Source organism: Monodon monoceros, unplaced genomic scaffold (assembly GCF_005190385.1).
Source record: "Monodon monoceros isolate NGI ecotype Baffin Bay Population unplaced genomic scaffold, NGI_Narwhal_1 Super_Scaffold_9, whole genome shotgun sequence".
NCBI lineage: Eukaryota > Metazoa > Chordata > Mammalia > Artiodactyla > Monodontidae > Monodon > Monodon monoceros.
In genome coordinates, this window is record NW_021703786.1 from 11,294,958 (window position 1) to 11,310,740 (window position 15,783).

Consider the following 15,783-nt stretch of genomic DNA (forward strand, 5'->3'; position numbering starts at 1 on the left):
TATATCCTTGTAGCCTCTCTTACACCCAGTAGTTTGTACCTCCCACTCCTCCACCCTTGTATTGTGCCCCCCTCTCCCCCACTGGTAATCACTAGTTCTCTATATAGGAAATTATTGTTTTAAGACAAATACATCATGAGTTCATACTAAAACTTTCTTGTTTTTAAAACTTATTTATTAATTTATTTTATTTTATTTTTTTGGCTGCGTTGGGTCTTCATTGCTGCGTGCGGGCTTTCTCTAGCTACAGTGAGTGGGGGCTGTTCTTTGTTGCAGTTCCTGGGCTTCTCATTGCGGTGGCTTCTCTTGTTGCGGAGCATGGGCTCTAGGCACGCGGGCTTCAGCAGTTGTGGCACACGGGCTCAGTAGTTGTGGCTTGTGGGCTCTAGAGCACAGGCTCAGTAGTCGTGACGCACGGGCTTATTTGCTCCTCAGCATGTGGGATCTTCCCGGACCAGGGCTCGAACCCGTGTCCCCTGCATTGGCAGGCGGATTCTTAACCACTGTGCCACCAGGGAAGTCCCCATACTAAAACTTTCAATTCAAATAACAAGACTACATGGTTTTACATAGCCTCATAGATCTTACATCTCTTTTTTTTCCCCAAGCTCCAAGTCCCACTGCGCAGTGACACCAATACAGTTACTTATTTGCTTTACCCCATAGCATATCAACATGTAATAATCTCAGAACAACTGTACCAACACTACTTGAAAACAGTTTAAGATTTTTTTGGCAGTTCCTTTTACTTTTAAGGTATATTCTACTAGAAATAAATAGTCAATTTTCTGTGTTTTACAGTCACTTGGGATTGTTTCTTCCTGTGTGATTATGCCTTAAAATTAATTCACAGGTTTATGTTATTTTGCTTTTGATTCTTATGATTTTAAAATTTAATAGTTAATGTACAGTATTTATGTTTTCAAAGTCAAGTCTACAAACAAGGAATATTCAGAGAGGTCCAGCTTCTATCATTGTCCTTTCCACCCTATTTCCTCCCTCCCTCCCCCATAAGTAACCTTGGTTTTAATATATGGTTTATTCTTGCATTTTAAATGATAGATATATGCATATTTGTATTCCTATCTTTCTTAGCTAAATGGGAACATACTATAATACTTATCTTTACCTTTTTGCTACGTTTAAAAAACATATATTTCTGCCTGAGTTACAGTGGCATTTATGGTTGATAATATTTATTGTAGACTCTTGTAGCTAATGGTGGAAGTAGAGGTGGGGGGGTGTGGACAGCTAATAAGAATGTACTTTAGGCACCTCTCAATACCATGAGAATGACAGCCATTTGACTATAATTAGGATTACATTTGGGGTTGCCGGGTTCCATTTCTGTGTCTGTTCTTAGGCCAAACTTTTTCTTCCTTAGACCTCAGATTTTCCTGTTCTTGACCCCAGCTGGACTGCTCAAGAAGAAATGGCCCTTTTAGAAGCTGTGATGGACTGTGGCTTTGGAAATTGGTAAGAACTTGGGAGTAAGGGTTCTCCTGCGCTAGTGGGCTCCAAAAAGAAGGTGCTGTTGAGGGTAAAAGGAGGAGCCTCAGGAAAAGGAGTTTGGGGGCCATATGTTGCTTTTCTATTGACCCATGACTTAGAGACAAGTCCTCTTCCCCTCTGCACATTATTTTCCAAGGTCTAAATGCCTCACAGGGCTATGAGATGTTTAGTGGTCCATGACTTGACAGCTCTAAAGGGCTGCTTTGGACATATCCACACGCGGAAGGTTGGTTATTCCTTTCTGAATAGTGGGGAAGTTTAGACTTATTAGTTATTGCTCCTTTCTGATTTCTGAATTTTTCTTGGCTGTAGATGCCCTTGTCATTTAAGTGGGTCAGACTTTAGACAACCATGGCTTACCTGAGATTCAAGTTTGACAGACTGCCTATCCTCATTCCCTGTTTTTAGCTTGTAGATACCTGCAAGAACTGAATAGCACTCATGGCTGTTGCCATGTGAGGTGACACTGCTTACTAATAATACCACCACTTTCATTTTTACCTTTTGGGAGTACTTTCACACCGATGATTTCATTTTGTGAACTAGATCGCAGAGGCTTTTTTTTTTTTTTAATGATTTTATTTATTTAGTTAGTTAGTTATTTTGGCTGAGTTGGGTATTTCTTGTGTTGCACGGGCTTCCCATGGCAGTGGCTTCTCTTGTTGAGGAGCACGGGTTCTAGGCACGCGGGCTTCAGTAGTTGTGGGTCATGGGCTCTAGAGCGCAGGCTCAGTAGTTGTGGCTCATGGGCTTAGTTGTTCCACAGCATGTGGGATCTTCCCGGACCAGGGATCGAACATGTGTCACCTGCCTTGGCAGGTGGATTCTTAACCAATGCACCACCAGGGAAGTCCCAGCAGAGGCTTTTTTTTTTTTTTTTTTTTTTTTGCGGTACGCAGGCCTCTCACTGCTGTGGCCTCTCCTGTTGTGGAGCACAGGCTCCGGATGCGCAGGCTCAGCGGCCATGGCTCACGGGCCCAGCCGCTCCGTGTCATGTGGGACCTTCCTGGACCGGGACACAAACCCGTGTCCACTGCATCGGCAGGCGGACTCTCAACCACTGCGCCACCAGGGAAGCCCCAGAGGCATTTTTAAATATATTTTGTTCATGAAGAATCTGAAGCTTAGGGAGTTAAAATGACTTCTTACGACCACATAGTTTATTAGTGAAGGGCCCTTAACTAGCTCTTCCTTGTCCTGACTTCCTAGTGTAGATAATCTATCCTGATGTTAATAGAATATACTGTGCTGCCTCCCTTCCGTCCAGGGCCTTGAAGAAGGAGAGTTGAGTTCAGTTCACATTTTGCTCATATCCATTCATTCAACATTTATTAAGTATCATAAAATACTGTTTACTATGGGAATACCAAAGTAGATAGGAAAAGTGATCATTCGCTTGCTAGTTACCTTTGGCCTGGTTTTTCCCTTTTTGCCTACCATTCTAACTGTAAAATAGGCTAATCCTCTTTGTCCCCCTTCCCTCTCAGCGAAGACCACAAAAAGACCATTGTTTCTCTATCCGCTGTGGGTAAGACACTAAGCTTAGTGGTGAGGATGCTAGAGCCAAGAATTATGACATGTATCCTGACCTCAAGAAGCTTATAGTCTAGTAGGGGAATCAAAATATATGTACAGATGATTGAAGTACACAAAGCAGAGCATAGTAATGGCTTAGGAGAAGGACAAGTGAAGTACTGTGGAAGAGAGAAGTTGAGAGCAGACTTGGAGAGGTTTCACCTCTACCTTTCCATCATCTGGGCCAGGAGTCAGAGGTCTTAAGTAAAACTTAAGTGGCTTTGTCACTTATGTGCTTTGTGTTCTTAAGCAAGTTTCTTAATCTCTTTGGGCCTCATTTTTTCATCTGTGAAATTGAGATAGTAAATACACTACATAGTTAATACTAGGATTTATTTAAATTATGTTGTGAATATTTCTAGCTGAGAGCTTGGTCTGTCGTGAGAGCTGTAGTAAAGAAATGTCTGTTCATGTGAAGTGTTTTGTAAACTATAAAACATGTGAATATAAAACTATTCTTGGGGCTTCCCTGGTGGCACAGTGGTTGAGAGTCTGCCTGCCGATGCAGGGGACACGGGTTTGTGCCCCGGTCCGTGAGGATCCCACGTGCCGTGGAGCGGCTGAGCCCGTGAGCCATGGCCGCTGAGCCTGCGCGTCCGGAGCCTGTGCTCCACAACGGGAGAGGCCACAACAGTGAGAGGCCCGCGTACCGCAAAAAAAAAACAAAAAAACTAATGTACATTTTGAATGTTCTGAAGTGGCTTATTATTATTTATAGCAATTCTTTCGGTGGAGCCTAGCTTACATATTTTCTAGTGGTCTTCCTTTCTTTTGGTAGAAAGGAAAGGGCTTTTTATTTTTTTGGCCATGCCGTAAGGCATGTGGGATCTCCGTTTCCGGATCAGGGATCGAACTCGCACCCCCTGCATTGGAAGGGCAGAGTCTTAACCAGTGGACCGCCAGGGAGGTCCAGGAAAGGGCTTTTTAAATATTGTTTCCGTATCTCGGAATAGCAGGATTTGGAACATCATATTGCACCAGTACTATGTTTGTATTTGTCTCAGTGTTCTGCTGATAGCTCCCTGATATCAGTTTGGAGGTGTCAAGTTCCAGACATTATATAGGTAGGACTTAAAATATGGAAAGAACAAACCATGCTTTGACCATTATGTATAAATGAAAGCACTACTTCCTTCTCTCTTTTTCCACACTCTAGGCAGGATGTAGCCAATCAAATGTGCACCAAGACCAAGGAGGAGTGTGAGAAGCACTACATGAAGCATTTCATCAATAACCCTCTATTTGCATCTACCCTGCTGAACCTGAAGCAAGCAGAGGAGGCAAAAACTGCTGACACAGCCATTCCATTTCACTGTAAGTACCTCCCTGTATCAGTAAGAGAGTCCAGTATTTAGCTTATTATAATTAATCATCTCAGTGTTAAGTCCAAGAAGCAATTTGTTATTTTTGTCCACTTGGTTGTGGTAATAATAGCAAACTTTTCTTTTCTTTTCTTTTCTTTTTAATTTTTTTTTTTTTTTTTTTTTTGCGGTATGCTGGCCTCTTCCGTTGCGGAGCACAGGCTCCGGACGCGCAGGCTCAGCGGCCATGGCTCACGGGCCCAGCCGCTCCGCGGCATGTGGGATCCTCCCGGACCGGGGCATGAACCCATATCCCCTGTGTCGGCAGGCGGACTCTCAACCACTGCGCCACCAGGGAAGCCCATCGTTTTCTTTTTTTTAAATCTCATGTGACTTAGGGACTCATGGGTCTTCTAACAAAACATAACCAAACCCATGATGAATTATAAATGGACATCTTTGCTGAATGACTCCCAGAGCACAAGTAATGAAATATGAATGTTTTTCTTTCCTCATACTCTCTGGAAACAGTTTCATAGGTGACTAACTCAAAACCTGATGATACCTCCTATTTGGATAGCCCTTTGGATGTTAGCACTTTGTTCTCAAATGCCTTAGACCATTTCTTCCTCATGGCAACCCAGTGAGACAGGCAGAGCAAGTGCTTTTGTTCTGCACACAAGGAAACTGAGATTCAGAAAGGTTAAATAATTTGTACAAGGTCATGGGACTAGTGGATGTTACAGTAGAGCCTGGACTCAATTCTGGCTTACTCCAAATCCAGTGGGGTTTTTTGCCTGTCAGTTGGATGGGATTTGTAAATTGAGATTGGTCCTAAGGGGTAAGGGAGCTGAAGCAGACAGGGTAAATACTTAAGTTCTGTAATACTGAAGAAAAGGTCCTTGATTTTCTTTCATATTAGGAAAGCAAAAGTAAGAGGGAACTTTTGTATTTACTTAGAGGATTCCCTAAGTCTTAGTTTCCTTTTCAAGAAATCAGTTTGTTTCCATTAATACTTTATCTTTCTTTACTTTTTCTTTATAAAAATCTCTTGCATTTTATTTATCCTCTCAGACGCTGTCTTTCTCCAAACAAAAATATTTCAGAGTCTAAATTAGGACTTACTTTGTGTCACTTTTTTATGCTAGTATCTTATTAAGTAACTAAGAAAAACTAAATTCTTTCAGCTACAGATGACCCTCCCCGACCTACCTTTGACTCCTTGCTTTCTCGGGACATGGCGGGATACATGCCAGCTCGAGCAGATTTCATTGAGGTAAGAGAAACTTGTTTTTGTTTAGGATGAGGCTATATCTCTTACCTATAGGTTCCATACCACTAAAAAGAGATTTTCATAGCACTGTAACTTGTGGAGCCACATTTTCTCCATTTGAGTGCCTTTTTCTCATTTGTAAATATTTCTTTTAGAAAGGTAAAAGTTCTTCAGAGCAAAAACTTATTTCTTTTTTTTTAAATTATTTTATTTTATTTATTTTTATTTTTGGCTGCATTGGGTCTTTGTTGCTGCGCGCGGGCTTTCTCTAGTTGGGGGGAGCGGGGGCTACTCTTCGTTGCGGTGCACGGGCTTCTCATTGCAGTGGCTTCTCCTGTTGCAGAGCACGGGCTCTAGGTGCCTGGGCTTCAGTAGTTGTGGCACGCGGGCTCAGTAGTTGTGGTGCATGGGCTTAGTTGCTCCGCAGCATGTGGGATCTTCCCAGACCAGGGTTCGAACCCGTGTCCCTTGCATTGGCATACAGATTCTTAATCACTGCGCCACCAGGGTAGCCCCAAAAACCTATTTCTTAAGTTTCACTCCACATCTAGGGGGTTTCGAGTTTGTACTATATCGGGGGTTGGCAAACTTTCTATTAAGGTCCAGATAGTAAATATTTTAGATTTTGTAGACCATAAATTCTCCGTTGGAACTAAACTTTGCCATTATTATGCAAAAGCAGCATAGATAATAGTAAACAAATGAGCAAGCCTGTGCTCCAGTAAAACTATTTACAGAAATAGGCAGTGGGCTGAATTTGGTTGATAGGCTGTAGTTTGCTGACCTCTATACTATATTCACAAGTTTATAAAGAATGATGAATGTGTATAAAAACTACATGTTCTTCATTCAGCCCTGGAGTTAAAAGCCATGTGAATGTAGTCACAAGTCTCTTGATTTATCACCTAATCTGCAATTATAGTACTCTTGGAGGTAATTAAAGTTTAGCAAACTACAGACAATTTTGCTAGCCACACCCAGGTCAGCATTTTGTTCATGGCAGCTGCAATTGTAGAGCTACCTCAGAGACACTACCCCTACAGATTGTAGTCATTGAATAGAACATGAACAAATCTACCCATTGAGCTAGGTAAGCAATATTATGGGATAAATAGAGCCCTAGATGGTGGTAAAAAGGTAGATGAATTAATGCAGGCAATTTTCTTACCTAAATATTGGTTAGGCCAAAAAGTTCGTTTGGGTTTTTCCATAACATCTTACAGAAAAACCCAAACGAACTTTTTGGCCAACCCAATACTCGAAGGGCTAGTAGGAGTTAGGTTTTCTTGAGTTAGATTTCATGAACAGACTTTTAGTTTTCAGAACAATATGTTTGGCTTTATTCCTGGACTCATAACTTTCTCATTTTTTGCTGTCACTGCTGCCTGAAAGCCTCTCAGTTTTCTCCCATGACTTATTTACTTATGGCAGTTGTCCTGGCCTTGTACTCCATTCAGTACTTTTTAGCAAGTGTTTGTTTATGTATTTGCTTCTAAAGCATGACTCCTGTAAAGGCATTACTCAAAGCTGATGGATTTTAGATGGGAATTTTCTTTTCCCCAAACAGGAGTTTGACAATTATGCAGAGTGGGACTTGAGAGACATTGATTTTGTTGAAGATGACTCGGACATTTTACACGGTAACATTTTATTACAGCCAATGTTTTTATTGATTGCAAACTGTGATGACACTGTATTGGGTGCTAGAAATATAAGAATGAATAAAACATGTCTCCTGCCCCTTATGGGACCCAAATTACAGTGGTTAAGTTGCTGAACTTACCCTGTTGCTGGGATTTGACCATAATGAGAAAGATCATTTGTGATGGTGGTGAGAATGTTGATCACATAAGGGTAGTTGGGAATATCCCATCCCTTGGACTGTGTAAGCTTTCTTTTGGCTGAGATAAGCCTACACTGAGGTAATTGGTTAAATGGCCCTCACTGCCTCCTTAAAAGAAAGGGAATCAGGGTGAAGACCTTGGGACTTCAATAACAACTGCTGATACTAGATATTCACTATAATTTGTTACGCAAAATTTCCCATAGCAGGGGAAAAGAATGGAAGTTCAAGAGTTTTTAGACCAAGATTGGAAATCTCTTGTTTCTCAGAACTGTTGAATTTTTAGCACTTCTGAATTCTCATCTAAGATTAACCCTCTAAGGATTTATGTCAACTCTTTTGTTATAACGTAAATGGCTAATGCCAACAAGGCTTTCAAAAGTGGATGGTTAGACTTTCAGTGAATGTCTTTTTTTCCTTCTTTCCATTTTCAGTGAACTACATATTTAAAATAATCCCCAATCTTCTGTTTCATTTCAGCCCAGAATTGAGGGTGATGCAGTAGGTGAATAATGCTCCTTTGGATTCTGTATTTCCTAAACAACATCTTCATTGCTTTTCTTAAATGTATATCCCAGGTAGGAAAGGCAAGTTAGAATCCTTGTTGAATTTTAAATCAAGTTTTCATGTTGCATTAACTGGTCCTCTGTCACTTGAAGGGGAGTTTTATTCTTCTCTCTGCAGAAGAGCTGACTAGATATTTGTTACATCAGATCTGGGGCCAAGAAAGAGTCCTCATAAAAATTTTACCTTTAGAGTTTTTTCTCTACTTGAGAAGTTTTTTTCTTGAGCAGTTTTTTTCTTTGCAAAATTTCATTTCTCTTCTCCCACACAACTTTAAGGAAAGTCAAAGTGACGTAGATTGAACTAAAAGAGGAAAGCTTTAAAGCAAACTGCTTTAGCATTCACTAGAACCATTGTGTTTGTTCAGTCTTCCATGTCAATCTCTGCTTTTCAACCCTGATAATTCACGTTATTGTCTATTCTCACCTCGTGTGTCATTCTCTTGAAGGCAGTGTGCAGGTTGCCATTCAGTATTCCTCATCATACACACCAGCTTTAATTAAAATGGTATTGTTTCCTGGCTTGTATCTTTCTTATCCATAATGCAAAAAAGCAGTTTCATAAATATCATTCTTCTAGATAGTATTCAAAAGTACTGAACTTTTGAAAGTCAAAATCTCTTATGTCAGTCATGGCTCAACTATGTAAGGGACTTGCTGAATCACTTCTCCAGGCCCTAATCCAAGGTCTTCATTCTTGAGCCTCAACATTATTAAGAAAACTGTAGTAATGTTTGGTATTTAATTTCACTCTTCATCCTTTGTGGAAGCATTATTTGCAGTTTCTGCTGGTGCACTTATGGTCCCTTCTGTAAGTGAGGGCAAAAGGAAAAAAAATCAAAAAGAAGCAATTGATGAGCAAGTTTTATTTCAGTTAGCATTTCAAACCTATAACATACTTTAGTTATTTGTGTTCTTTCTACAGTTTCTACAGCCTTTTAAGTTATTTGATTATAATTCATTTGAACTAAGAATCAGTTATTGATTGTTATACATAAGTAGTTTTTGTTTTTTTGTTTTTTTTAATTAATTTATTTATTTATTTATTTCTTATTTTTGGCTATGTTGGGTCTTCGTTTCTGTGCGAGGGCTTTCTCTAGCTGCGGCGAGCGGGGGCCACTCTTCATCGTGGTGTGCGGGCCTCTCACTATCGCGGCCTCTCTTATTGCGGAGCACAGGCTCCAGACGTGCAGGCTCAGTAGTTGTGGCTCACAGGCCTAGTTGCTCCGCGGCATGTGGGATCCTACCAGACCAGGGCTCAAGCCCGTGTCCCCTGCACTGGCAGGCAGATTCTCAACCACTGCGCCACCAGGCAAGCCCCATAAGTAGTTTTAACAGTGCTTATATAATAATAATCCCTGCCTCTCCTTTCCCTCCCTGTCTAGTAGTGAACTGTAAGATGTTTAGATGGGTGCTTTTTAAAAGGTGATAGCGTCATAAAGAGGTTTGGCAGGACTGGAGATCAAAGGGATGACTTGCTGGTGCCACAAAGGGATGCTTTGTTTATGGTTCTAAGTTCTCATATTAGCTCCTTTGGCAGTATGACCCACTGTCCAGTTGGGCACATATTGTTCCAGCAGTTTCTCCTGGAACTCTCAGTGAAGGGGACTAGGAGCCCAAGGAAACTAGGAGGGAATGAGAAGGAGCTTTCTATGCACACCTAGAACAGAAAGAGGGGCACATATTTTGTGCACATCAGGACAGTGATTCAACCTCAGGCTTGCTTCTGAGTCACTGTGATCTTGGGCAAGTCCTTGGAAATTTGCTGCTGTTTCTCTGTGTCCCTGGCCAGCAAAGAACAGATGATGCTGATTAGTCAGGGTGAATGTCTCCAATGAAACGTGGTACATAATTCAGATTGGTGTTATTGCCATTCCATTGTACCATTATACTCTTAATATTACTGAGCATCAATAACATCCCTTTTACGTTTCCTCACTTACAACTAGAAGGAAGTAAACTGTTTGGCTGGGCTTTGTATCCCATCCCCTAGAAAGACTGCATCTAGAAAATTGGGTGATGCCAGAAAGCTCTTTTCCTCACCCAAGACTTCTGCTGTGATTCATGGAATTTGTCTAATACAGGGGGTTTACATGGTCCATTATAGAGGCCTGGGACACAATGGAGGGACATGTAATTACATTCCACCATACCAGAAGTCTTTCAGAATGGGCCCCCAAAAGATACTGCATGTGAAGTAGTGTCTAAGGAAGAAAATAAGGAGGTTCTGAGATCCCTAAATGACACCTCCTCGTATTTTATTGAAATAAGCAGAAATTATTGGTCCAGAGAGAGAGATGCAAAAGACATAACTCGGCACTCCCTGTGGCATGTTGTGGGATGTCAGTGCAGACACACAGCATAGTTTCCTTTTCCTTAGGGGACATCGCTCTCCATCTGCTTTCATTTGGGGAAATCTCTCCTAAACTTGTGGACTCTTCTTTCTCAGAGTTTCACAGGTGCTAAGCCCTGCGTGCAGCATCTTCTAATCATTGCTGGCCCATAACCCAGGCAAGCAAGAGGCATCATGAGCTCCTTCCACTGCACTGGGCCTGTGTTTCCAGCACTTCTCAGGGTTGCACATTAGAGCAGTTTACTCTCCTTCTATTTGGAAAGCCAATTTCAGCAAAATTTCTTGGCCACATGTGGATACTCCCCCACTTTTCCCCCCCACATTTTCTTTCTTTGGTCCGTATTGTCAGCCTTTAGAGCCTTTAACAATTAGTCGATCAGAGGTCCAGCCTGGTCACTGTGCCTATTACCTACCTATTGGCAGTGCCCTTCCCTTGATGGTGATTTGGCTGCTTTATGTTTAGGACTTTTTAGACATAAATGCTATTAATAATAATAGCTAATACGTATAGCACTTACTGTTTGCCAGGTACCATTTAAGTCCTTGACACACATGAACTCATTTAACCCTCACAAAACTCTTTGGGTTAGGTGTTATTACTATTACCCCCATTTTATAGATGGGGGAATTGAGGAGTAGCAATCTCAAGTAACTTGCCTGAGGTCAAGAGGTAACCTGCAAGTGGCAGGGCCATCTTGAGTCTATGCTCTTAATACTGTGCTATACTTAATGTCTCTACAACCTTGAACCTTTTTTTTTTCTTTTTAGATTTCACATTTTTTACCTTCTATAGCTTAACCACATTCCTGAGAAGTGGAAATAGATATTTTCCCATTCTACTTTCAGAGAAATGCACAAAGGAGTGAAGTGGCTTGGCTAAGGCTTCCTAGTTGCTGACTTTAACCATTCGGTCACTTGGTTGGCTTTCCTTCATAGCACTACTTGCGTACATCTCGGCCAAAATCTTTGGGGGGAAATGACTTTTAAAAAGCTTTGCTTCTGGGGAATACCTGAGTCACAGGTTTGTGCTTGTGCGCTTGCAGTAGGGATTTTGATTGGCTTCCCTGTAGTTAAGGCCTCTGAGTAGGTTTTCTTGCCAAGCAAGCAGTAGGTGCCTTCTGTCAGGAAAACAGAAACATGTTGCCAGCTATTTTGAACAATGTTAGAAATACACTGCAGTGGGAAGGAGCTGCCTCTGACTTCTGCCCACTTCTTGAAATATTTTAAGGCCAGCCGTTTGGAAACTTTGTTATCAGTCCCCAGTGTGGTCACAGGGAGACTAGTCATCCCCCAAAACTGAGATTTCAGAGGCCTGGCGTCAGTGGAGAGGTTATGGGTGCTTTGGGTTTCTTTGTTTTTAAGGAGCTCTGGGTCTTTGCCTGCTTTACTAGACCCTCCACTCACTTTAAGTAGAATATGAACCTGTGATTCTCATTCTTTCAGTGTCTGCCTCTCATTTCTGTTCTGCCTGCTGTGCTGTGGTCCTCCCTGGGTTATTCGTGCAGCTAAGATCTTATAATCAGTTGCGCTATCGGAGTGCGCTTCATAAAGACAAGGGAGAGCTTCCACTGTGGATTCTTCTCTGGGAGAATTCCAGTTCTCCCATTTGTTTCTCTGTGTTCCCTTCCTTCCCTTTGTTCTCCAGGGCCAGTTGTACAAGTTTAAACTACTGAAATGATCAAGCACCAGAACCATTTATCAGCAGGATTTATTTATAGAGTTTTTCTGTGACACAGTCTCTTCAGTTTTTTTTCTGTTTAATTAAGTCATTCCCACACAAATCTCAAGAAACAACATGATAAGTTAGTGTCTTAGAAAAATTACCGAAATATTTTGTCAAAATTAGCACTAACTTCCACTGGATCTTCAGGTAGTTTCTTTCATGTTGAACTCATCTTATTATTGAGTAGATAAACGAGATAAGGCACCTAAAGGGCCTGGAACATGATAAATACTCAGTGGATGTTAACTATTTACTTAGCTATTTTATTTGCTTCTCTTTCTGCCTTGAACTGTTGACGTCCTAATTTCTCTTTCTCATAAGAAGTAAAGGTAGAGTCCACTATAAAACTTGTACTTGGTTGTACTGCAGGTCAGAGACAGTTCCTCTTCTCCCCATGCCTCCTTCCTCTCCCACCACACAGTTATGTAAAGCGCATCTCCACCAGCACAGCGTTCTAGAGCCTATCATTCCCCAGCAGTTGTATTAGGAAACACTGGCAGGGTATGGGGCATTCTGTGGTACCTATGCTTCTATATGGAACACATGTAAATCAAGAAAGAGTTCATTTATAGAAAGAGTTCTGCAACCTGAAAAAATGTTTGAAAACCATTGCCTTAAATCTTGGACCTGATATTATTGAATTATTTTTAGTTTGTGGGCAGTTATGAGGAAAAATGAAGCAATGTTGTTTAAATTTTTGAACTTGTTAGAAATGAACGAAAGATCCATGATAGTTAATACTTTTTTTTTAATACTTAAAGTTTAAAAAGTATTGCGGTCATTCATCTCTTCAGGTCATCCAGCTAGAATTTATGTTATTTTTATCTCAGACCCAAGGGAGAATGGCCTGGATAAAGTATTCCTGGTCATTTCCCAGTGATTGAAGTTATATACAGATGTAGTGCATCTGCTCATAGCTCAGCATGTTAGATTTTGGTATTTCTTTCTTCTAATCTGAAACTCTAACAGATGTAATTTCTAGTCCATGTGTTACTAAAGTTCAGACTCCTTGTTGAACTGTTTTATGAAAGCTAATAATATACATAGCAAAGCATGGTCAAAAGAGATGTTCAGGAAAAAGCAGAAATTGTTATCTATAGCGTAATCCCATATAAACATATACTTAGGAAAAAAGAACTTTACTGTAATTGACTGATACAGAAATTCACTATCCTAGGGTATTTTTGTTTCCAAGAGACAGATTTCCTAGACCAGTGAGTGTGGAATAGTTAGCAGTATGAGGTTGAAAGTTTAGGACAGCTTGGGCAAAAGATTTCTTCTTGTCTTGGCTTTATTTATATGTAAGGGTTTGTTTGTTTGTTTGTTTATAGCTCTGAAGATGGCCGTAGTAGATATCTATCATTCCAGGTTAAAGGAGAGACAAAGGCGAAAAAAGTAAGTCTAGAAAACCATCCTGCCTTCTTTTGGCTTTGGACTATTGACCACATATAGCCCATAAGAGCAAGTTCCACTTGTGGCTCATCTTAGGACCTTGAGGAATACACTTAACCTCCTTGGATCTCAATTTTTCCATCTGTTAAAAGGAGATAATAATACCTCTCCTTTTCTTGCTTTTTAACCTCCTCCTTCCTTACCCTTTCTTGATGTTTTGGTGACCAATGAATAATATGGATACACTGTTTTAAGGAAAAAAGGAACAAGAAAAATTCAAAATATTATTAAGTTGTTACACTTAATAATGCTCTATTCTAACTGCTCAGTTTTTATGAGGAGTCTTTTATATACAAGGATTTCAAAGAAATTATGAACAAGTTTCAGTCACTCTTGGTTATTCCTTCTCTTTGCAACAGAACAAAAAACATACATTGAGGCTGAGAAATTATGGATCCCAAACCCCTATTGGATTACAGAGGCTTTAACAGTTCAGAGAAGGGTATGCAGAGGATGTGTATGTATGTGTAGGCATGTTACCATGGTGTTAATAACTAGAGATACAGTGGCATCACAACAAGAAAAAGGAATGGGACTTGGGAGGCACTCTGGAGGGACCAAGACATGAGCTAAAGTAAAGCTTACTCTCTGTGTGTCTGGAGTTAGCTTCCAAGAAGCGCTGAAGATTACCCAGCTGTTCTTGTGAGAAGCTTCATTGCTAGTCATGAATACCTCCGGTATAAATCAGAGGTTCCAGACACGTAACTCTGCATGGTTTACCTAAATTCTGTTTTTCTTAAAACATGGAATTAGAGCTAGACAGCGTTGTAGAGCTCAGTAGTTGAGGTCGCTATTAGATCTTACGTTTTATGATGACCTTCCATTAAACATGCACAAGATTTATTTCAAATAGCTTCAAGGCATTCTGTGAATGTACAGTTGTAAATGTTGAGTGTGTGATCACAGATTTCCCTTAAACGGCTGTTCTCAATAATCATTTCCCTAAGCTGCATAGATGATTTTTATGATATGGACACAGGTTCCCTTCTGTTGCATCTTAAGTTACAGACGTGCTTTTCACTATTTGTGAGTGCTTATTGATCTGTTCATTCATCCAGCAGGTAGTTATTGAGAATCTACAGTGCCCAAGGAGAGGAAAAATATATGATGCTTGAGAGCCCAAAATTGTGCTAGAGACTTACTGACCTGCAGAACTTTGTGGGGAATGACTTCTCTGGACCTCAGTATTCCCCCTTGCAGTGTTTAGGATGTCTAATGAAAGCTGTGTGTGGAAAACATTGTTAAATGTGAAACTGATTATCATATATATGTTTTTCATTCTAGAATTATAAGAGACCATGGATTAATCAACCTTAGAAAGTTTCAGTGTAAGTATTAGTTTTCCTTATTTTAAAATTTCTCCCAACATTATTGAATAGTTTTAAACAAATCATTTATGACAGTAGTTCTTAATCAAAGTTGCATATTAGCATCACCTAGGAAGCTTTAAAAAATTCTGATGGCTGGGGCTTCCCTGGTGGCGCAGTGGTTGAGAGTCCGCCTGCCGATGCAGGCGACACGGGTTCGTGCCCCGGTCCGGGAAGATCCCACATGCCACGGAGCGGCTGGGCCCGTGAGCCATGGCCACTGAGCCTGCGCGTCCAGAGCCTGTGCTCCGCAGCGGGAGAGGCCACAACAGTGAGAGGCCCTAGTACCGCAAAAAAAAAAAAAAAAAAAAAAAAATTCTGACGCCTGACAGTCACCTTAGACTAATTAAGTCAGAATCTCTGGAGGTAGAGCTACAGCATCTGTATTTTTTTAAAGTCTTCAGGGCAATTCTGTTGCATCGTAAGAGTTACAAACCATTAATATGTGGTCAATAACACTAGCATGAGAATTCTTTTTTTTTAATTAGTATAGTAATTAAAGCATGAATATTAATGGATCATTTTCTGGAACTGGATAGGGTTGTGTTTTGGAATTATATGTTAAACATAAAATAACTTTGACCATCAGGTTGTGAAAATATTTTTATGGAAAAAAATTAACAGAAAATGATAGCTTTATTTTGCATGGTCAGGGCAAACAAACCAGAAAAGACATTAGCATTGTATGATGATGAAATAAACCTATGATTTTTAAATGATTGCTAACTTTGACCTTACTTTTAAATATTTGGCAATAACCTATGCTGGGCGGAAAGAGTCTCTGTACTTTTTCTTCTTCTACACTGTAGAGTTTGTTCAGA

At 40.5% G+C, this 15,783-nt stretch overlaps 1 protein-coding gene across 6 annotated transcripts in view; it reads left to right on the plus strand.

Annotated features, from left to right (window-relative positions):
• The window catches only part of TADA2A (transcriptional adaptor 2A), a 48,092-nt gene that overhangs the window by 19,827 nt on the left and 12,482 nt on the right, over positions 1-15,783 (plus strand). For 4 of the 6 annotated variants that reach the window (XM_029213141.1, XM_029213139.1, XM_029213142.1 and 1 more), the window contains 6 exons: positions 1,385-1,476; positions 4,244-4,401; positions 5,576-5,664; positions 7,229-7,301; positions 13,475-13,538; positions 14,880-14,923. In XM_029213141.1, coding sequence (XP_029068974.1) covers positions 1,385-1,476; positions 4,244-4,401; positions 5,576-5,664; positions 7,229-7,301; positions 13,475-13,538; positions 14,880-14,923 — 520 coding nt within the window. The remainder of the gene's footprint in view (positions 1-1,384; positions 1,477-4,243; positions 4,402-5,575; positions 5,665-7,228; positions 7,302-13,474; positions 13,539-14,879; positions 14,924-15,783) is intronic. The other 2 variants (XM_029213140.1, XM_029213144.1) reach the window with 2 other exon arrangements.